Source organism: Phoca vitulina, unplaced genomic scaffold, assembly GCF_004348235.1.
Source record: "Phoca vitulina isolate PV1807 unplaced genomic scaffold, GSC_HSeal_1.0 scaffold6, whole genome shotgun sequence".
Lineage (NCBI taxonomy): Eukaryota > Metazoa > Chordata > Mammalia > Carnivora > Phocidae > Phoca > Phoca vitulina.
In genome coordinates this window covers 32,633,674-32,657,512 of record NW_022589709.1, presented here as the reverse complement: position 1 = coordinate 32,657,512, position 23,839 = coordinate 32,633,674, and the positions used below count along the sequence as shown (strand labels likewise).

General features: G+C 38.4%; 1 protein-coding gene and 1 long non-coding RNA gene across 2 annotated transcripts in view; both read left to right on the top strand.

Annotated features, from left to right (window-relative positions):
• LOC116631930 overlaps positions 1-20,149 on the top strand; it is a 67,411-nt gene extending 47,262 nt beyond the window's left edge. The window contains exons 2-3 of the long non-coding RNA XR_004299324.1: positions 16,832-16,868; positions 20,088-20,149. This is a non-coding gene — a long non-coding RNA (uncharacterized LOC116631930). The remainder of the gene's footprint in view (positions 1-16,831; positions 16,869-20,087) is intronic.
• On the top strand, positions 13,802-15,278 carry LOC116631929 (interferon regulatory factor 6-like). The gene is given in 2 exon segments (XM_032403490.1): positions 13,802-14,533; positions 14,536-15,278. Coding segments are annotated over 2 exon segments (1,407 nt in total). The 5' UTR covers positions 13,802-13,869.
• Positions 20,150-23,839: the final 3,690 nt, after the last annotated feature.

Genomic DNA, 23,839 nt, shown 5'->3' with positions numbered 1-23,839 from the left:
CTCTAGACCTCTTCTCTTTTTGCCACAAATCCATTATTTACAGATTTAACCCTAATACACAGAAGAGGGAATTGAGATTTCAAGGCTGCTTACCCATGGCCATACAAGTTTTCAGAAGTGAAATCTATCTTTTTAACCCTAAAGTCCATGCACTAAAATGAGTTTCCCAGTGGTCAAAATGTGGTTTGACATTATAGGTATGTCTACATTACTCTGTAGTCTTCCTTATTTGGTTATTATTGTCCCAAACTATGTGCCACGTGTTGTGCTGGGCATTGGAGATGGAGAAATTGTCTGGCATCGAGTCTTCTCTAGTGAACTCAAGGCCTAAGCAAAGCCAGCAAGGTGCTTACCTGTCTAAGCCCAGACATTCTTACTCAGGCCAAGTTCAGTAAGGTGTACACCAAGGGCTTCCTCAAAGGGGTAGAATGTAATAAGGAAGCCTAAAGAACAATGAACACAGAACTGAACCCTCTTGTGATTTCTTGCAGTACCAACTGCTTTTTCTGCAAAATGAGTCTCCCACTCCTGACTGCAGACTCACCCCCGATTGGTTTCTCATATATTGGATCAATATTGGACTCAGTATATGAGATACTAGTACACATTTATTATCCTGATTACTCAAAACGATGATTTGGATGTTAGCATCCGGTTCCTAATTTTATAGACATAAAAACAGGATATGAGAATCTGCTTCTGATTAAAAGAGGAAGACTTCCTAAGATCCATGTAATGATCTACTTGTTCTAGTCTTCGAAAAACTGTTCATTGAAGTCCATAAAGCAGCCACAGACTAAAATCAGGGAAGTGCCATTGTAAAAGTTATTTCCTAGAATTTTGTGTGGCTAACTTAGAATTGACTGCTTGTGAAGCCTTACTTTGGATTCCTTGCCCGTCTGATGCTACCAATCAGATCATCAAATGCCATAAGCAGCATCCTAGCAAAACAGACACAATATGGAAACAAATACTGGTCGAGAGGCTTGCTCAGGTCACCTCCAGGTCACTCGTCCACATGAGCAGCATTTTATGATTTGGTTCAGTGCTGCCCTGAGGTACACATTAACTTTAACTGAAGCGAATTGCTGAAAATTTCCTCAGAAATGAGTCCAAGCAATTTCCCTTCTTTCTTCATTTATAATGTGTTGACATTAATTAGTACCTAATTCCTGGAGTGTGTTCAGGCTTCAGTGACAGACAGAAAGGAACGATTTCTGAGCAGATTAGGCACACAGCCTCCTGGCACAGTTCCAGGGGTTGGGGGTACAGCTGGGCTGCTCTCAGGACAGGTCCTCATCAGGCTGGCCCACATTCTTCCTTAGGACCCAAAGAGCTTAAAAAGACTACAGGAAGTGGTTCTACTTAATAGTAATAATCCACTTTTCCTTAAGAAACTCAAGATATTCTGAGTTATTGGCTAAGATCTACAAAGAGAAAAAAGGTAGAGTCACTTAATGACCATGCATGGTGACTGAGCAAGCCAATGTTATAAGCAGGTCTGATTCCAGCACCTTCTGGCTTTATGTTATTTTAAATTTATGTATTTCTTCATGCATCTCTGATCCCACATCTGCACAGGGAGCTTGTATGTTTCAATGAAAATGAGCGCTCTAAAGGATAGCTTTATAATGTCAATCGGCTATATTTAGATTAAAGCATGGGGAGACTGGAAGAGTGATAGAGGGTATTTCATGTATATTATGTCTTCATTGAATAAGGGAAGCCCTCTCTTTGGTCAGAGAGATGTGATGTTCCTGTGCCATTATAGAACTTCACTGGAAAATGTTAGTAAAGCCTGCTGTTTGCCCTCCTTCTGGTATGTTAAGATCTTCATTTACAAACCATATTTGATTATTAGAAAGATGGAGGTAGAGAATGAACACATCAATAAATAGTGAACATCAGGGAAGACTAGTGAACACCTGGGAAGATGACCCAAATTGTGCTTTTGAAAAGCGAGTGTGGGTACTACAGAGATCCTAATAAATGATACAACAGTGGACAGGCTGGAGGAGTAGAAAAACAGCCAGCAACATAAATAGAACCTGAGTGAAACAGAGAAAAACTGATTGAGATTTATAACCTAGGCCCACTTATGAAAACTAAAAAAACAAGGTCACAAAACCACACACATTTGACCAGAGCACATACAAAGATGCATAACAAACATGTTAGGTTATTTTTTAGAGGAAAGAAGGAAGTAGGCATGGAAAATGGGATAAGATAAGGAAATGGAGGGGTTTCCCCGAAATAGTAATTATAATGAGCTATGAAATATGGGATGTGATTAGCTCGACTCTACACCTGAATTTTATTTTTTTATTTTTTTTATTTTTTAAAGATTTTATTTATTTATTCATGAGAGACACAGAGAGAGAGAGAGGCAGAGGGAGAACCAGGCTCCCAAGGAGCAGGGAGCCCAATGTGGGACTCGATCCCAGGACCCTGGGATCATGACCTGAGCCGAAGGCAGACGCTTAACCATCTGAGCCACCCAGGCGCCCCTACACCTGAATTTTAGAAATACATATGTGTGTGTGTCTCACTAATGTCCTAAGCAATATAGACATTATAATTTTTAGCTCCCAGTTTTAATCCTGTGCTGTGCTTTATGAAGATAGGAGGCCTGTGAACCAACACATCACAATCTCCTTGCCATGTATGTTCATGACTATCATTGTTCATGACATATTTTAAATACACAAAGCCGTTAAATTGCGACACTACAGAGACATTTGTAGGAGAGAAGACTATGCCCCTTCTGTGCATGCTGCCTTCTCAGATGTGATCCAGGAAAAGCACAACTTTCATGCAGTAACAGAAAGAAGCAAGTTTCTGAATACATGTGATTTTCTTGCATTTTTTTGAGCTCTTTTAGTTTGTTACCATCTATTAGAGAAGTACCAACAGGGGCGCCTGGGTGGCTCAGTCGGTTAAGCATCTGTCTTCGGCTCGGGTCATGATCCCAAGGTCCTGGGATCAAGCCCCACATGGGGCTCCCTGCTCAGTGGGGAGCCTGCTTCTCCCTCTCCATCTGCCTGCCACTCCCCCTGTTTGTGCTCTCTCTGTCTCTGTTTCTCTGTCAAATAAATAAATAAAATCTTAAAAAAAAAAAAAAAAAAGTATCAGCAAAACTTGATCAACATTCAGGCAAAAGTAAATTACCTAATACGATCCATTCGTTTCCCAGCCAAGAAACTTAGATTCACTAGTCAGAACCTATATATCTAACACATTGTCATTTGCAGTAACTGAACAAATATTCTCTTCTTATCTTACATTTAGCCCACACTCCAAGGTGTGAGTGCCCATATTCATCCACAGCCTTTAAGAATAGCCTAACATTGTGAATAACTTGTCCAGAAAAGGAGGAAGTAGTGACATTATTAAAGTTATATTAATAACTAAAAAGTTACAGCAATTGTAAAAATAGAATCCTCCTGCAAATTAATTTTTAAAACAATTAATGGATATTTTAAGTACCAGCTTTTTTTTTTTTTTTAAAGATTTTATTTATTTATTTGACAGCGAGAGACACAGTGAGAGAGGGAACACAGCAGGGGGGAGTGGGAGAGGGAGAAGCAGGCCTCCTGCCGAGCAGGGAGCCCGATGCGGGGCTCGATCCCAGGACCCCGGGATCATGACCTGAGCCGAAGGCAGACGCTTGACGACTGAGCCACCCAGGCGCCCCAAGTACCAGCTTTTTGTTGTCTCTTTTTTCTTCCATGATTTACATGAAAGTTTTAATACTTTAGAAGCTTTCAGATTTTATGTACCAAAACATAATGCACATGAATACACACCCATGAAGACCTCCAGCCTGAAACTTCATTTCAGAGAAAAGTCTGAGTATTGAAAATGCAGCAGATCTGGTTTTTAAATAGTTGAGCTTTTCAAGGGGATGGGTAATCTATCATAATAGAACATTTAGCTTCACTTAAAAAGTATACATTTATGGTTCTCTGTTTATGACATCATTATGATCTTTACTCCTAGTATTGTTATTCTGTGATCAGAATGTGAAAATAACACAGAAATAAGTGACAAGAGAGTTCAGTCTCAGTTAGTTAAGGTCATAAAGTTATTGGCCATTAGATTTTTAATACAACATAAAAAGGAGGTTATTATCTATCATTGTCAAAGAAATGTAGGCTGTACTTCACGTAATTAAAGTAACTTCTAATTACATGAGATTGGATTTGCTTTTTCCATAGTTCATTTCAAATGGAATGAGTCAAAGAATTCATCCACTCCTTTTTATTTTTTAGTATCATTAGACTTGTGCCTTTTTCCTGAACAAGATATATGACATAGCTGGGATGCTGTGTGGATCAACCTAATGACATGCCCATTGTGAAAGAAAGTCCCGGTATTACCTCCTCCTGAAGTCGGAAGTTATTTAAGGGTGGATGAATAGAATTCTGGGCCTTTCTCTTTCTCCTAATGTAACTTGGTATTCACAGATTCTTTTCATTTAAATCACTGATTCATTCCTTTAAGTCTTTATTTATAAAGGAACCCTAAGTGTATAGTCAAAAAAATATTTATTAAGCACTTACAATAGACCAACCATTGTTCTAGCCTCTAGACGTGTGTTTCTCCAAGTGTGGTCTCCACATCACCTGCAGCTTAGTTACTGGAAGTAACTAAGTGATGACCACTCCCCATCCCACACCAACTAAATCAGATCTTAAAAGGTGGGACCCAGGAATCTAAATTGTTAAAAGTACTTCAAATTATCTTGAAAATCCCAATAAGAAAATTTAGTCCCTGTCAACAATGCCTGATAAAAAGATGAGAATTCAGATAGGAAACAGCAGATCCAGACTTACAGTCAATAAAATCTGAGCAATGATTTGTGTCACTTCTGGGATAAACCACTTAACTGACAACGCTCTACTATCTCATCTTCTTCTGATACGGCAGACCTGGAAACCTTACGTTGAGTTGGTGGTATCATAAAATGTTAGCATCTCAGCAAAGAGTAGAAACTTGTTGCCAACCACAATGGCCATGTAGCATGAGCAAAAACTACACCTTTGTTGTTTTAAGCCGCTTAGATCTGGAGGACCATTTGCTACTGACGCACAACCAATTTATCCTGACTGATGCAGATGATTCACCTTCCATCATTTTTCCTATAGGGAGTGTTGTGATCACATATCCTTTACTTCAAACACCATGTTAAAAGTTTTCTGTTTACTGCCTCGCCCCCCGCTTGTGAGCTCTCGATCTCTCTCTCTAATAAATAAATAAAATCTTAAAAAAAAAAAAAAAGTTTTCCGTGTGAAAATCTACAGATAGAACTTGCCAAACAGGGATAACTGCAAGAGCAAAGATCCTAAGATCACAATGAACTTCCCTGTTTGTGGAATAGAAAAAAAGGCTAATGTAACAAAAGAATATGAGAGCATAGGGGAAAGGGAGGAGAGAGATAAGAAGTAGGATCAGAGAATTTGTTAAGGATCAGATTACAGAGGCTTTGTGAGCCATGATAAACACTTCAGATTTTATTCTTTGTGCAAGGGATGCCATTGGAAAGTTTTAAGCAAGAGACTATGTAATATGAATTACATTTCTAAAAGATCACTCTGACTGCCTGGGGGACAGTGCAAAGGAGCAGAAACCATCAAACAGAGAGAAAAAATGAATTTCCCATTGAATACCCTTGTGCTTAACTTCCATCATTGGTCCATTCTATTATTTGTGTGCCCTGTGCAGTTAGTCAAATTTATTCTACGTTTTATTAAAATATTATTTCTCCAAAATTGACATTAAAAAAATGCTTGTCTTTGTGGTGGAATCCCAACAATAATTCCTACTTCATTTAACAAACATCTGTAAGGTCTTTTTACATGACAGACACTGTAGTGCAAAGATAATTGGGACGACATATCAAGACCCTGTGGGGAATCTCTGCAGGGTCCCCAACCCTAACTTCGTAAGACCATTTCATCTTCTTTCCAGTGAATCCTCTGTTTGTCTTCAGCTACCATCAATCTTCTTTGTTTACAGACTTGGCTGTAAATTCCTCAACTTTCTTGGTTCCTTGTCCCTCCACTGCCCCCACCCTCATGTTTAACACCATTGACCTGACCTTGACTTCAAAGATGTATCCTATTGGAACTATCACAGAGACTTGGCCCTATAACTCAAGGCTTTTTTTGTCACTATCCATGAGGTGTGTGGGGGCACTGTCGGGGAATAAGAATCATAGGAAACAATCAGCTCCCCATGTTGGGCTGAAATCTCACTGAGCTCTGCTGTGCTGTTACATGAGAGGAGGAAGAATTACAGTTTCTACATTCTGCTCATTGCAGCAAGTCACCTCATCAGCATTATTCTCCCCTTTACGTGGGATGCTATAGTTCAAAACCTAAGTGCAACATATCCTTCAGTCTCCATAAAACCAACGTTGCCCCCCAGATAGCTTGAGACAGGGAGAATGGAGTACTGCCATTCACAGCCTATCAAAACCAGTTTGGAAAGCCATCCCCCTCAATCATTATTTATAAATATATACAGGCAGTCCTCGCTTTGCACAGTCCCAATATGCACCATTCAGTTACCACGGTTTAGTTAAATTGCACTGATCCCTGACAACCTGGTCCACATTTCTATTTCCACAGTACATTAACTGTGAATAATTGTATAAAGTACAAATTTTGCTGCTAATTTTTTCGTCCATAAATCACGACATGAATAGCGGAGGCTTATCCTGATCAGTGGCCAATCATGTCATTTCTTTCAAAGTTCGTCAGTGATTGGTCACTGCCTGTGTTACTCAATCAGGTACAGGCAGCAAAACAGGTAGTTTTGCTTCTTTGTCTCTCGGTGATAAATCCCATGAAGTTTTAGAAAGATGGATAATTGAGAGAGGGAAATGGCCAACGAAGATGAAAGTACAGCAAAGAAATGAAAAGTGATAATGCTGGAAATGAAATTGGAGTCTAACATTCGTGGAGTTACAGGAGAAATGGCTGAAGGTGGTAATCTTGATACTACCACCGTGGGAGATACCCTGGACGTGCAGTTAGAGGAGTCTAGGGAAGGCCAACTTATGGACGTAAATGAGAGAAATGGTTGCGACAAAGAGGAGGCAGGTGTCCCAGAGGAAATGCCTGATGTTGGCAGAAGACTTCACGTCAAAGGCACTCTCAGAGATACTCCATGACGTTGAAAGAGCCAAGGATTAAATGTCAGAAGCTGATCAGAATTTGCCAAGGCATAGAAGAGATGCATTGAATACATCGTAATTTATTTACAAGAATATGGCAATCGCTGTTCAACTTTTGATAAGTTTTTTTTACAAAGAAATAAAACATTGAATTCTCAATATTTGTACTATTTTACATTACAATGTAAATAAGCATTAGTTTTGCTATTCTTTTTTGTTTCACTGTACCATACTTTTATAACCAATAGAGAATTTTCAATATTTGATAGAAATTTTTAAAGGTCATGGAACAATCTTACATTTTCTCACTGTATTACTTTGCATGGTTTCAGTCTGCATGGTTGTTTTCACAGCCCTGCACTCCTGTGCAAAGTGAGAATTGCCTGTACAGAGACACTCAGCATGCATCCGTATTATCTACTCTCTCTTTCCGTGGAGCTTGTAGCTCCTGTTTTTTATGCATTTTGTCTTAGAAACCTGTTTTTATTCCCCTGTGTTCTTCTCTAATGCTAGTAAGTGATTTCAAATACAATAATTTTATGGGATAACCTTGCTAGAATAGAAAGCTTTCTATGCTACTCACTCAATGCCTTCCAAAATTTTCTCTTTTGGCTAAAAATGGTTTAATAGTCATTGTTTAACAATAGCAGTAAGATTGAAAACTAACTCTCAAAACTTAGGAGATTAAGGAAGTAACATTTCATTTCTGTGGTGGATTATTTACATCTATTTAAAAGAATCATGAAGAAGAACATTCAAACGATGTGAAAGAATTTTAGGACTATCTCACGAAGTGGGAAAAGCAGGTGACAAAATACTTTCCAGTTTGATTCCATTTTTTGCAAATACGCAGGTATATTGTACATAAATAATCATAATGAAGGATGTAATCAAAATGTCAAGGGTAGTTATCTTTGAGTGGAAGGATTATGAGAAATTTTTTTCCTAGTCTCTGTGTTTTCTGATTTGTCCACACTGGGACTATAACACTTCTGTAGGTAGACTCTGTCAAAAAAATTCTGCTCTTATCTCTACATTTTCTCTCTTTTTTTTAAAGATTTTATTTATTATCCACCAGAGAGAGAGAGAGAGAGCACACAAGAGGAGTGGGGGCAGAGGCAGAGGGAGAAGCAGGCCTGAGCTGAAGGCAGAGGCTTAACCCGCTGAGCCACCCAGGCGCCCCACCTCTACATTTTCTTAATATTATAGTAATAAAAACGAGCAGTGAAGCAGACATTAAATTGTGTTTTTTAACTCTCTCAACCTTTCTCACTTGCTTCCTTCCTATCACAGACTCAGAACATTCCCTAATGAGTCAGGCAGCCATGATGATGCTGACTCTGTTAAAATATATATATTCAGAAAGATCAACTTTTCCAATATCAGAGGTGAAGCATACAGGAGCTTAAAAACATCCCAGGAGTCTCAAGATTTGAAAGCTCAAATTCCCTTGCCTCTAACTTTTAATGTGCCGGGTCTCAGCATTGCCACACCCACCCAGGCATCGCTGACGGACTGACGAAACCATCTATGTGGCGTCCATGGCATTGCCTGTGTCTGATTAATCGAAAATAGTTGACAAAATCCACATGGTTAAATAAATCAGGAGAATGGCAACCAAGGCACAGATGTTTACAATCTTCCTGCACAGTCATATGAACATAATCTGCCAGGAAAACAAAGCCTGCTGGACTGTTTCGCACATTCGCACACTCAATTTTTTTCAACTATTTATTGAGCATTTACTACGCCCCCAGTCCTATGCTTAACATTTATGTTCATTTTCTCATTTAATCCTCACAGGAACTCTGTGAACAGAATACTATTATTTTCACTTTACAGATTTTTTAAAAGATTTTATTTATTTGAGAGAGAGAGAATGAGAGAGAGAGAGCATGAGACGGGGGAGGGTCAGAGGGAGAAGCAGACTCCCTGCTGAGCAGGGAGCCCGATGCGGGACTCGATCCTCGGACTCCAGGATCATGACCCGAGCCGAAGGCAGTCGCTTAACCAACTGAGCCACCCAGGTGTCCTCACTTTACAGATTTTATAGGAAATTACAGCTCAGAATGTTGGGTAACCCATCCAGGGTCAGACACCAAACACGTAATAATAACCACGAACTCTGAAAATACAGGGTTTTACTTCAGGCTCTTATCTATTTATTTAGAACTATATTTGTTTTTTGTTTTTTTGTTTTTTTTAAAGATTTTATTTATTTATTTGACAGAGAGAGACACAGCGAAAGAGGGAACACAAGCAGGGGGCGTGGAAGAAGGAGAAGCAGGCTTCCCGCTGAGCAGGGAGCCCGATGTGGGACTCCATCCCAGGACCCTGGGATCATGACCTGAGCTGAAGGCAGATGCTTAACGACTGAGCCACCCAGGCACCCCTGTTTTGTTTTTTTTAAAACCTTTCATCTGCAAACAACCAACAAAACATGACATGAAACTAGTTGTAAAACAAACAAGCGGCTATGTGTAAAAATGTATTCTAGAAAACCTCCCATACGTATAAGCATTTCGTTAACTTCTTATATAATTGCCAATCGCTCATAAGAAGGAAACAGATTTTATTTAAAGCATAAAAATTATAGCACTGTTTTTAAAAGTGGCTCTGGATAAAATTTAACAAAAACATAATGAAAAACACTAAGGGGAAATTAAAATAACTTTTTAGTATTACTAAATAAGGAAAATTGTTTTGATGAGCCAAAAGTACTATTTTAATTAGAAATCCTATGACAACAACAAAATTAACAAAAATGTTCCTTTTAGACACTTCAGTGTATCTCCCACCTCCTCAGACAAAATTCTATCCTGTTGATGATTCTCACAGAAGACATTGCTCCTACATTTCCGTAACTGCCATTCTTGCTCCAGTTGGTGGTTCTCACTGCAGAAGCTCAAAGCCCTTTTTACTCCACCTTGGCCTTCCATCTCTGACCTTTCAAGTCTTCCTGAAATCAAATTGCCAAATCCTGTTTTCTCCTGGCAGAGCATCTCCTAATCCTCCTAATGTAATTTAGACTGACAGGACTGAGCTACAATGTTCAATAATATATCTGCAGATGAAAAGAAGGGTGGCCTGAGGGATACTCAAAGCAAGCTTCCGATTGGACAAACCAGACTAGAGAAGGCCTGTGCCTGTGCCCATCCCTGGGTGTGGGGGCCACATTTGCTACGCATTTGTAACTATGACTTGTTCCTGGCCTCCAGGGCTGGGAGCTCAGGCCTCTGACTATATGGAGACAGATTATTTTTATTAATAATAATATCCTGATTTATAGAGTGCTTATTATGTGCCAGCCTGATTATAGAGTGCTTATTATTACCTTGCCAAGTGATGTTATATGTCTTTATAGGACTTACCTAATTAAATTATATATCTTTCTGCTTTCTGCATTCAGGGAGATTAGCAGGCTTATTCAGTGGCCAAAATCGTGAGTAAGACCAAAAACAGTACTTTGTTTTCATCTCTCCCTCATTCTTTTACTGGTAAACTTTTATTGAACACCTAATATGTGCTTGGAATTGCATTGAGTGTAGGTCTCACCTTTATGGAATAAAAATTTCTTGGGAGCAGAAACATACAAATAAATACTACAATGTAAATATGTTAAAATATATATATAGTTCAAATTCTACTAAACTCACCTTTTAAAAATGTACAACTCCGTGATTTTTAAGTTTATTTACAATGTGTAACCATCTAATTCTAGAACATTTACATCATCCCCCAAAAGAAACCCTTTACCTATTAGCAGTCACTCTCCATCCCTCTGCCCTTGGAAGCCACTAATCTACTTTCTGTCTCTATGGATTTGCCTATTATGGACATTTCAAATAAATGGAATTATATCAAAAGAGAGAGAGAAAGAAAGAAAGAAATACATAGAAAGCAATCATATTTAAGAAATGGAGGTTGCCTAAGTAAATTAGTTAAAAGGGTCTTCTACCTTCTCTAGATGGCTTCATTAGCAGAGTTCTGTTAAGGCGGTGGCTTACAAAAGAATTTTTATCACCTTGAATCAGTCTCCTTGCTACAGAGCCATCTAGAAAGATCTGAATCACAAGTAGGTGCTAATGACTCTCACATTCAGAACAGTATTTAACACCCTGCTCCTAGACTCTTTTTTTGTCCAAGGTTAGCTGCTACTCACACAGATAAATTATGTTTTTGAAGAGTATTTATGAAGATGCATAAATGATCACATACATAGGAAACAACAAGGAGAAAATTGTATATGAGTTATGATCCCACATTGAAACGAACAAGAAAACTCATTAGATAAACACATATGCAAAGAAATATGAGAAAATGTGATACAGTATTAGAATAATTGGAAATTTTGTTTTTCTCCATATATCATTCCATATTGTGCACATCTATAAATATAACCACTCAGGAGTTTTATAATCAGAAAAAGTAAATATTTTATACAAATTAAAATCAAAAGAAGAATGAGTAAAAGTATATTTGGTATACTATATCTCTAATTATTGTTTTACTGAGTTTACCAATGACCCGTTTATGACTCTAAGTAGTATGTTATATTATTTTCAAATATTTTTTTTAATCCCAAAGAAAACAAACAAACAGGTTTTCTTTAGGTAGAAGTTCCTAATTCTAAACAGATCCTATTCACTATCTCGTCACCAGACTTGAGTTCATACAAAATGGCCTCTCACTAACTACCTATTAGAGAGAAAAAGAGAAGAAAAGTGACTGGCTGCTCAGATTAATAGTTTCACACACTGCTTTTTTGGAGACAATCATTTCCTTCAATATTCTTCTTCAACTTCCTTGAAGGAGAAATTTGGCATCCAGACACATGCGTGCACAAGCACACACACACACACACACACACACAGCCCCCCTAAGAATTTATATTTTTTTAAAAATTCCTTGAAAATATAAAAAGTGCAGAGATGGTGATGAAAACAGGAGGTAACTAGAAATGGGCACATGGAATCTGTTCGGAGTGCTGAAAATGTTTTAGAACTTGATTGTTGTGATGGTTGCTGGCATAACTCTGTAAATGAGTAACAATTGTTGTACTGTACACTTAAAATAAGTGAATTTTATATCCATGAAGCTTACAAAATAAAAAATATAATTGCATTGGATACAGGAAAAAATTACTATAGCAGAAGAAAATGTTTGAGGAATCCTAAAAGCAATTAAGAAATCAAGGTTGTAGTGAAAGCCATTAGACAGGCCCAGCTACATGTTTGGGGAGTCCCAGTGCAAAATGAAAATCCAGCACTATTGTTTAAAAATCATTAAGAATTTCAAGATGGTAACATTAAACCAAGCGCAGGGCCCTTCTGAGTGCCAGGCCCTGTGGGACTGCACAGGTAACATGCCCTGAGACCAGCCATGAAGATTGGAAAAAGCATAGGCTGAAAAACGGAAAGGAGAAGAATTCTATGAAATTTGAAGGGTGCTCCAAATGAAGAATAAGTGGATCCAAAGAATCGATAGGGCTTGGTGGTGATCACGAGGAGAACTGGGGAAGACACATGTAGCAACATGGTAGGTCAGCACCTTCTTCCATTTTGGCTTATGCTGAATAATAGTTGAGAAGTAAGAGTAACATACACTTCTGGACTAAAGCATTGAATGCAGGAAATGGGGTTGCAGAGGTATTTACCAAGAGCAGGATGAACTCACAAACTGAAAAGACACAAGGCCTTCACTTCCCACCCCAGGGGCACAAGCTAACCCTCTTTCACAGTAACGGGAGGGAAGTTGCTCTAATGAGAAACTTCATTCACAAATGGAAAATCAGGAAGTTTAAATGCCAGTGTGAAATGAACAAGCAATAATCATAACGTTTGCAAAACCCAAACACAGTGAAAGGAAGAAACTCTGCAAACAGAAAAATGAAAATCCATGAAAAAATAGAAACCATTTAAAAATTAACATAATTAACATTTGCAAATAAATGTAAGGGATGATCCTATCTAAAAATATAAACAGAAGAGGTGTTTATGGAAAAAAAACATTCGCAGATCTTGATTTTTTAAAACCTAGACAATGGCTTACCTGTTCAGTCTATTAAAAGGATGTTTTGATAGATGATTCTAGTTTCAATATATTTTAATTTATCAATCTTACCCTTTATGGCTAGTGATTTTTGCAACTGTGTTTAAGAAATCTTTCATCATCCTAAGGTCAAAAAGATACTCCTATATGTTATCTAGCAAATGCCATCTTTCTTAGCCTTCTACATGTATAATTACAATTCACCTGGAATTGCTTTGTGTGCTGTGTAGGCTGAGAGGAGGCGAGCTTGTCAAGTTCCTGCCCCCACCCCACTGTGCACAGATATTGAATATACCCAGCACCGTTCATTGAAAGAACTGTTCTTTCCCCACTGCTCTGCAGGGCTGGCTCTGTCACATACCATCCATATGTGAGTCTTTGTCTGGGTTTTCAACTTATTTAAATTGAGTTTTCATTTATACTTTGTACAATGTCAATGTCTTAATTGTCCTAATTTCATATTAAGCCTTGATTTTCAGTAGTTTGTATCTCTCAACTTAAGATCATCGGGTGATCTTAACTGGGGACGTGGTTCGGAGGGACGTCCGCTTCTGGTTGCTGGATTGAGAAAAGAGTCTTTGGCGGGCCCAGAGCTAGGAGAGCTGACTTGAGGCCCAGCTCTTCGGGTCCCCGTGGATATGCTGCCTGCTCATCTCTATCATGGCCTCCACCCCCGCAGAGTTCGGCTGAAGCCCCGGCTGGTGGCCCAGGTGGATAGTGGCCTGTACCCCGGGCTCATCTGGCTACACAGGGACTCCAAACGCTTCCAGATTCCCTGGAAACATGCTACCCGGCATAGCCCCCAACAAGAGGAGGAAAATACCATTTTCAAGGTCTGGGCTGTGGAGACAGGGAAGTACCAGGAAGGGGTAGATGACCCTGACCCAGCTAAATGGAAGGCCCAGCTCTGCGGTGCTCTCTACAAGAGCAGGGAATTCAACCTGATGTACGATGGCACCAAGGAAGTACCCATGAGCCCAGTGAAGATATATCAAGTGTGTGACATCCCGCAGCCTCAGGGATCAATCATTAATCCAGGATCTACTGGATCTGCTCCTTGGGATGAGAAGGATAATGATGTAGATGAAGAAGATGAGGAAGATGAGCTTGATCAGTCACAGCACCATGTTCCCATCCAGGACACCTTCTCCTTCCTGAACATCAGTGGTTCTCCCAGGGCACCAGCCAGTGTGGGCAACTGCAGCCCTGAAGCAGTGTGGCCCAAAACTGAAGCTCTGGAAATAGATGTACCCCAGGCACCTATACAGCCCTTCTATAGCTCTCCAGAGCTGTGGATCAGCTCTCTCCCATGACTGACCTGGACATCAAGTTTCAGTACCGTGGGAAGGAATAGGGGCAGACCATGACCGTGAGCAACCCCCAGGGCTGCCGGCTCTTCTATGCGGACCTGGGTCCCATGCCTGAACAAGAGGAGCTCTTTGGTCCTGTCAGCCTGGAACAGGTCAAGTTCCCAGGTCCAGAGCATATCACCAATGAGAAACAGAAGCTGTTCACCAGTAAGCTGCTAGACATCATGGACAGAGGACTGATCCTGGGGGTCAGCGGTCATGCCATTTATGCCATCAGGCTGTGCCAGTGCAAGGTGTACTGGTCTGGGCCATGTGCCCCATCACTTGTTGCCCCCAACCTGATTGAGAGACAAAAGAAGGTCAAACTGTTTTGCCTGGAAACGTTCCTTAGTGATCTCATTGCCCACCAGAAAGGACAGATAGAGAAGCAGCCACCATTTGAGATCTACTTATGCTTCGGGGAAGAATGGCCAGATGGGAAACCCCTGGAAAGGAAACTCATCTTGGTTCAGGTCATTCCAGTGGTAGCTCGGATGATCTACGAGATGTTTTCTGGTGATTTTACACAGTCCTTTGACAGTGGCAGGGTCTGCCTGCAGATCTCAACTCCAGACATCAAAGATAACATCGTTGCTCAACTGAAGCAGCTGTACCGCATCCTCCAAACCCAGGAGAGCTGGCAGCCCATGCAGCCCACCCCCAGCATGCAACTAGCCCCTGCCGTGCCAGCCCAGTAATCATGAATGCCATCTTTTTTACAGTATTGTACATATCGGTACTTTTTATTACTCAGATTTCACCAGCTTTTAAACTTCTTCTTTCTAACAATGTTAGTGGCCTCCAATTCTCCACATATGCCTGGCTTTTAAAGTTGATTTAATTTATGGAAAAATCACCCTTCTTATTCCCCCTTTCTTTTTTAAAGCTCGCAATGTTAGTGTAATGTAGTAGAGGGAGATTTGGCCTGGGACTTTGGACAACAGCGTTCTAGCTGCAGCTTTGCTTCAGTGGTATGACCTTGAACCACCAAGTCATTTAACCTCTAGGCTTCAGATTTATTACTGTAAAACGAAGGGGTTGGAATAATGCCTGAAATAATGCCAGTTAAAACTCTGACCTGAAGACTTCATTCTACTTGTACAAGGCAGAACTGCCTGGAACAGAACCCTTCTGCATTGTTCTTGCACCACATTTTTTCTTGCTTTCATTAAATTTCCCTCAAGCAAAAAAAAAAAAAAAAAAAAAAAAATCAGATCTTTTGGGCCCTCTGATTCACTATATAAATTCTAGAATCAGCTTTTTAATTTCCACCAAAAAAAAAACTGCTGAGATTTTTGAGTGGGAATGAAATGAGTCTATAGATCCATTTAGGGGAGTTGATATCTTTAAAATGTTGACTCTTTTCATCAGTGAACATCCCTTCATTTATTTAAGTCTGTGATTGTCCAATAATGTTTTCTAGTTTTCTTTTTTGAGGATTTGCCTAAGTACTTGATACTTTTGATGCTATTTATAAAGGGCATTTAAATTGTTTTTTATTTTTTAAAATATTATAGTCTTTGTTGGTTAGAAATAAAACTGATTGTTTTTACATGACCATATCTGTAGACTCTTGGGATTTTTTACATAAAGAAATGTATCATCCACTAATAATGACAATTTTATTTATTATTTTTCAATCATACTTCCTTTTTTAAACCTTATTGCTCTGGCTAGAACTATAATATAAAGTTGAATGGAAGTGGTGAGTGCAAGAATTCTTGTCTCATTTCTAATCCCAAAAGTTTTATAAGATATGACTAAGTCAACTTCAATAAATTATACTATATGACTTTCCAAAATCGTTTTATGATTTTGTACTTCCAATGACAGGGCAATAGTTCTAGTGGGAATACTAAGCATCTATGTGAATCTAGACTTCTGATAGTCTGTTTTTATATTTCTCCATTCTCCCTTCCATTTCAAAATTCAACCACTGAAAGAAAAAACAAAACCATTACAGAGATTTGCTTCTGAGCATGAAGTGAAAACGAAGAGGTTTGAGGACAGGGGTGGGGTTGGACAGAAAGCAGGATCCAGAAGGACGTATTTGGTTTACTCCATATTCTTCCATATTGTTACATTCCTCATATCACTAGTATATTCTAGTGTGTCATTTTTAATTCCTAGGAAAAGAATTGGGAAAAAAGAAGGGTAAAATAAAAATAGTATTTTAAATGAATGAACTTGAAAACATTAAAATTACTTAAGTGTACGTGAGCAAAGATGCATTTTTATTTTTACTTCACAGGATCTTGGCTAATGACACAGAAAAAGACCAAGTGCAGGTATGTACTCCACAAATCTGGATATAATTGCATCCTTCCACTGCCCTCATAGTCTGAGGCTTTCCTTCACACCCAAGAGAGGCTTGTGGCAAAATAATATATGAAGAAGACACATCTTCACAAACTTATACTTCATTTGAAGTTTTTTATTTTAGCTTTTCTACAAATTATTTGGATATTTAAGTATGGGTTTTATAACATTAAATAATTATCTGGATCTGAATGTTTGTTTTAAAAAAAAAACTGATTTTCTTCCCAATACAATTTCATAGTGATTTTCCACTGATGAAAAACCACAGTCATACTTCTTTTCCTACATATTTTGAAAAATGAAACTAATGATACTCTGGAAGCCAGACAGTATTTAATCTTCAAAAATGCACTTAAACATAATTATATTCAGATCTCCCCCACATTTTTACCTGCTTTGAAGCTCTCTTCCACGGCACAAAGATTTTATTGGACGATATTGGAGAACTTATCAGCTGGCATGCTGTTAATTCTATCTTGTCAGTATAGCTTTTGTTGGTGCAACAAAAAGAAAATTGCGTGATATTCTCCTTTTTAAGTCCAATTCTTATTACAAGTTTTGTGTACTTCTCTCTCTTCCTCGGCAAAAATTTTCTTTTAAAGAATGCCAAGTTAGGGGGCGCCTGGGTGGCTCACTTGGTTAAGCGACTGCCTTCGGCTCAGGTCATGATCCTGGAGACCTGGGATCGAGTCCCACATCGGGCTCCCTGCTCAGCAGGGAGTCTGCTTCTCTCTCTGACCCTCTTCCCTACTCATGCTCTCTCTTTTTCTCTCTCTCTCAATAAATAAATAAAAATCTTAAAAATAAATAAATAAATAAATAAAATAAAGAATGCCAAGTTCTTATGTGAACCTGAATGCAATGGTAATGAAAATAGTGTTTGAGTGGGTTCTTGGACTCCTCATCTGAACAGACTGGCTAGAAGACTAGCCTTTTGGTACAGGAGGACTTCTGAGCGTGTCCTTTTAGTGTGATCCTTTCTCTAAGCCATCCCTTTTTATGAAAGGATGCGCTATTGAACTATTGTTCTATTTGTAAATGGCTCCATATTGTATAAAAACAGAGCATGTCATTTCATGCACATATTGAAGAGAGAACTCAACTGTGCTGCAGAAGAGCTGGTTTTAAACTTGCTTAGTTTCTGCTCATCAACTAGATGATTCTTGAGGCCTGTTGGCTCATCTGGAAATGAGGTATTTGTATTTGATGATGCCTAAAAGCCATTCCAGTTCTAATAATCTATATAAAGCTTAGGAAGGGAACTATTCTATTAATTTCTTAATGATGCAGCTTTAAGTTGTAGTAGAGGGAGAAATAAGGTGGTTTTCAAATTTTTATTTACATTTAGAATGGAATCAAGCAGTTAGGTGAGAACACTAATATGTAGCGGTGATATATTTTGTGATACCTTTTGTTGAAAGAAACACTTTGGAAGGATGCCCCAAGTTTGTTTTTTCCCCCCTCACTCCTGGGCTTCCTACATAACCCTCCATTTCTAGAAATAAGGGGAAGAAATAAGGGCTTCCTACACAACCCTCCATTTCTAGAAATAAGGGGAAGTCTTGAGCAATTGGTTTCAAACTGGGCTTGTAAAACCCTAGAGTTCTACATAGCCTTTCAGAGAGTTTACAAACATTTGATATGAATTTCCCTTTTTAATATATATATAAAACATGTATATCTTTATTTTAAAGTATAGTATTTACTTATTTAACAAATATTCACAGAATGTATATTATATGTTGAGAACAGTCCTCAGGTCTCAGAATTCAGGAATATACAGAAACAGACAAAAATCCCTGCCCTCCATTAAATTTATATTCCAGTAGTGGAAGGAAGGAAGGAGAAAAGAAAAAGGAAGGAAGGAAGGAAGGAAGGGAGGAAGGAAGGAAGGAAGGAAGGAAGGAAGAAAAAAAAGAAAAAGAAAAAGAAAGAAAGAAAGAAAGAAAGAAAGAAAGAAAGAAAGAAAGAAAGAAAGAAAGAAAAATATATAACATGAAAATTTTATAAGAGTAACAGGAAAATTAAGCAGAGGCTACAAAATCTATCAGAAGATTAGAGTACATCTGTCTGAAAAGATGTGGTTTAATAAAGACGTGAAGGAAGTGGGGAGAGAGCCAGAGGAATAGCAGATGCAAAGGCCCTAAGACAGGGTGGACTATGCCTGGTGGGCTGAATCAAGAAGGCAATAGAAAGAGAAGAGGCTAGGGAAAGAATAGAGGTCTCTGGCTTTAACACTTTAGAAAGCTTTAACCCCTTCATCAGTGCTACGTGGTCCAGTACTTTTATGTGAAGCTCACCTGTATTCTCTTCATATACATTTGAATATGGTACTGAACAAGAATGTTTATTTCTATACTAATCTTGTTCAAAATCAGGCCTGTAGCAGTCCATTCGAACAAAAACTATATATTTTCGGGACACCTGGGTGGTCAGCAGGTTAAGTGTCTGCATTCGGCTCAGGTCATGATCTTAGGGTTCTGGGTTCGAGCCCCATGTCGGGCTCCCTGTTCAGCAAGGAGTCTGCTTCTCCCTCTTCCTCTGCCTCTCCTCCTGGCTTGTGGTCTCTCTCTCTCTCACTCACTCTCTCTTTCAAATAAATAAATAAAATCATAAAAAAAAACTATACATTTTTATGGCAACAAATGTGGTTTAAGTTAAATTACATGCCAAGCAAGACTTAGGTACATCTGCTTACTTTTCCCACAACAAGCAAATTCATAACATATTGAAAACATTAAATTGTAATTAGCTCTAACCATCATTTTAGGTTTAGATTACTTCTAATCTAACATATTTATTGATAAGGAATGCAAACTATTTTTTAAATATTGTTATTCCATGCAACTCAAAATAAAAATTGTCATTTGCATCCCTTTCAGGCTTACAAAGTGGTTAATTAATAACATCTTGAGACTTCACAATAAACTGCTATCTTTTACAAAATTAGTATTTTTTTCTTACTGGATAACCAAACAAAATTCAACTATAAGTTGGGTGTTGAAACCAACATGACCGAAAATAGCATCCAGAGACCCCAATATCAAGTTATTATGTTCATTAAAACAGTCTCATGGATCTCACAAATTAGATTAATAAAAAATAAATGCTATAAATTTGAAATTATAAAATAAATTTATATTAATGAAATTGCCCCTTTATCTGGTTAATCTATGTAATTTTTACAGACTTGGTGCCTAGTGAGAAATGGATGGAAGGTGATTCTTGAGAAGTCATAAGTGCAAGCAGGTAAGGGAGTGTATTCTCTTCTTTTCAGTCTTCATTTATTCATCCCCTCATGTAAGTAGAAAAATGAGTTTTTCATTAAAAATATATATATATTTCCATCCTTATCATTATCTGGGGGCCCATTCTGGAAGGAGCCACTGATGCTAAAATCATTCGGTGAAAGTTTGCTGGAAAACAGAATATTCATATTATTTATATGATGACAAAGAATTACCTCATAGGTTAGTTAATTTATAAAGGAGAAATGGTACCTTTGTGAAAGAGAGAACTTTCATAAACTACTTTAACCAAGTGATTAAGTTTTGTATCATGTGCCTCCAGAGATGATGAAATGGCAAGTATACAATGCCACCTGTGTCGTATTGTCAAAATTTCTAGAATCTAATCATGAGGAAATAATCAGTAAAATCTGAACTGTAAGCTATTCAAAGACAACTGGACTATACTCTTCAACATGTTTCTGTCATAAAAGACAAAAAGTACCCCAGGGGCGCCTGGGTGGCTCAGTTAGTTGAGCATCCGACTCTTGATCTAGGCTCAGGTCATGATCTCAAGATCCTGGGATCAAGCCCTGCATTAGGCTCCGCGTTCAGCGGGGGGTCTGCTTGAGATTCTCTCTCTCCCTCTCCCTCTGCACCTCCTCCCCCTGTTCTCTCTCTAAATAAATAAATAAAATCTTTTTTTTAAGTGGTTCCAAATGAAGGAAGGCTGAAAATATATCACAACTAAATGTAATACATGAACCTTGATTGGATTTTTTAAAAAGCTATAAAGGACATTTAAAAGACAATTAAAAATTTTTAATCTGTACTCTATATTAGATGTTATTGTATATTACACCACTTTTTAAATTCTTGGAAGTGAACATGGCATTGTGATAATGTGGGAAAATGTCTTTATCCTTAGGTGATAAATACTGAGATATTTAGAGGAGGAGTAACATGATGTTGTACTTTATTTTCAAATGGCTCCAAGAAAAAAAGGAAATTGGAAAAGATATATATTTAGATGGATAGATAGATGATAGATATAGATTAGATAGATAGATAGATGATAGATAGATAGATGATAACAAATAAAGAGAACACAAATGTTAGAAAGTTTAACCATTTGTGAATTTAAATGAAGGGTATGTGAGTGTTCATTGTGCTATTCTTTCAACACTTCTTCAGGGTTGGAAGTTTTCAAAACGAAGATTGGGGAACGCAAAAGAGAGAGACTGGTGTCACTGAACAACATAGTCTGAATAATTCTGACTTCAGAGTCACTGTTCACATCAGGGGGATGTTTGCCCACACTGGTCACCAAATGAGGCAGATTAGCTGTGTTAGTCAAAACAGCCTAAATCAGGCTGTAGAATGGCTGTAGGCTAATTAGTGAGCCTCATTAACCTCAGTCTAGTTAATTTTATTGCCTTAATTCACATACAAAAAAAAATTGCCCAGACAAAAATGTAAACCTCTCTACCGGAACTCAAGAAAGAGCTTTAGAGCACATGGAATTTAGCGCCAAAGGAATTATGAACTGATATTTGCTCAGATTTGTTATGTTTATTTACTCACCCTAAGAAAAATATTTGCCTTTTGTAACAAGATTCTTTGAATTCACGGGAGAGCATAGCTGATCCTGCACATTTGGTGGTGGGGCGTATAGGGGAGAAGAAACATACATTTTGGAATCCTACATCACGGCCTCCAGGAAGTAGAGGCCCTTTGCTTTCTGCCCTCAAGATGCTGGTCTCAAGGTTGGGGGAAAGGTACCAACTGTTGTACAAGTCCCAGCCGCCCAGATTTCAGCATAAAGGGAGCGTTTGTGTTGACAATGGGACTCTGGCTTTCAATGCGAATCTGCCCTGCAGTGCCAGATCTATGCGAAGTGTCCCGGGCTCACTGGCAGCATTCTAGCTAGCCCGCTAGAATTAAAGGGGTCATGAACTAGAGCCATACCAGAAACCAAATGGGAGAGGCAGTCACCTCAACTGTCATTTGTAAGGCTGGGAGAAACAATGAAACTATTGAATAGAAAAGGGCTTTTCTTTCTCTCACCAGTGAAACAAACCTTAAAATATGAAGATCAAGGACTACTAGAGATAAGAGACACCAAAGAACTGAAACCTCTTAGCAGCAGGTGGTAACAGTGGGGTCTGTCCTTTGAAAAATGTGTCAGATCCTTTTAGGACTATGTAAAACACTTCTGGTTCCTATGGTGACACTGGTAATACTTTGTCCATCATTGTGATACCAAGATCTACATTAAGCCATTTAAAAAGCACCTTGGAATGCTTGAAGGTTAAATTAGTTTCTCCTCTAAATTGCTTGGTGTCAACTGTAGTTGAGATAATTGGAGGAGATAGACTCGGTTTGTGAGAAATACTGACCAATGTGTCTTACCTCTTACAAAGCTCAGAAAGGGATGAAGCCATAAACTGTGAGTCCCTTTGCAAACAGCCCCAGACGCTAATCAAAATACACGTCTCCAGAGTGAAAGAGACGAAGTAATTCATTAGTCTTCATGCTGTGCCGACCCTCACTTAAGGAACGCCATTTACTGCAGTATTGCCCGTTCTCGAGGATAGCATTTTATTTGTCTGGTCTTTCCTTAATTAATTTGTTTCTCAGGAAAGGGCATTCTCTAACAAAATTGTGTGGAAACACTCCACAACTCCAAGGCGGGACTCCTGCCCCTGACCCATATCAAAAACTGTTTCTTGTGGTGTTAGATTAACCATCAACCACAAATCTTCCACAAGTCTGGAAAAGATGGGCTTTCTGGGTTTTTTTTTTCTCTTTTACTGGCTTTTGCACGTAATTCTATTAACAATAAATAGGATTTTGCCAAGTTGTGAAGTAAGAAACTGAATTTCCAGGAATACAGATTCCCAGAAGGTTTGTTAGCTGCATTCCTTCAAAAGTCTAGATTGGTCGCCATATAGTTTATGTACCACATTCTGAACCTCTGCAGATTTATCTTTTCCAGTGGGGCTAGACTGACTGGAGTGACCCTTCCTCCCCAGTCTGCCCATTTTTCTTTAACGCAACATCAATGTTCCAACACCTTTGACTAGAATACAGGTGTTCTCCACATGACTCAAGGTTCACAAACTTACTGTGTGACTTCAGTGTCACTTTCGAGAAGTTATTCAATGAGTTTGTGAATATCCTGCTATCAAAACAGGTAGTTATTCTTCAGAATAAGGAATATGTTAAGTTTTTAACACACTATAGGACCTATACTGAAAAAAAAAATTATTTTAGTATGCTATTTAAAATTTTCAGAAAAATAAAGGATTTCTACCACCAATACAATCCCAAAACAAAAAGATAAATTAGGTTTCATTTTTGCACTATTAAATCAGAACTGTACTAAATCTTTTATGAGTATAGCCTTTGTGATTTTAGTTTGTAAAAGATAATAAACACATTTGTTCATTTTCAGTACATGAAATTGACACAATGTTTTGTCTATTTTCATGCCATAATAATAGTAATAATAGCTAATATTAACTGAGCACTTAAAGCCTGCCCTGACTCTATTATGCATATGATCAATCTCATTAAGTAGAATCCATTACTGTTCCAATTATGCAAATGAAGAAACTAAAGTGTGGTGAGGTGACAAAACAAGGAAAATGGGTAAGGTGTTCTGACTGACTCTAGTTTCTGAGATCTTAATTGCCACACTGAAAATGTGC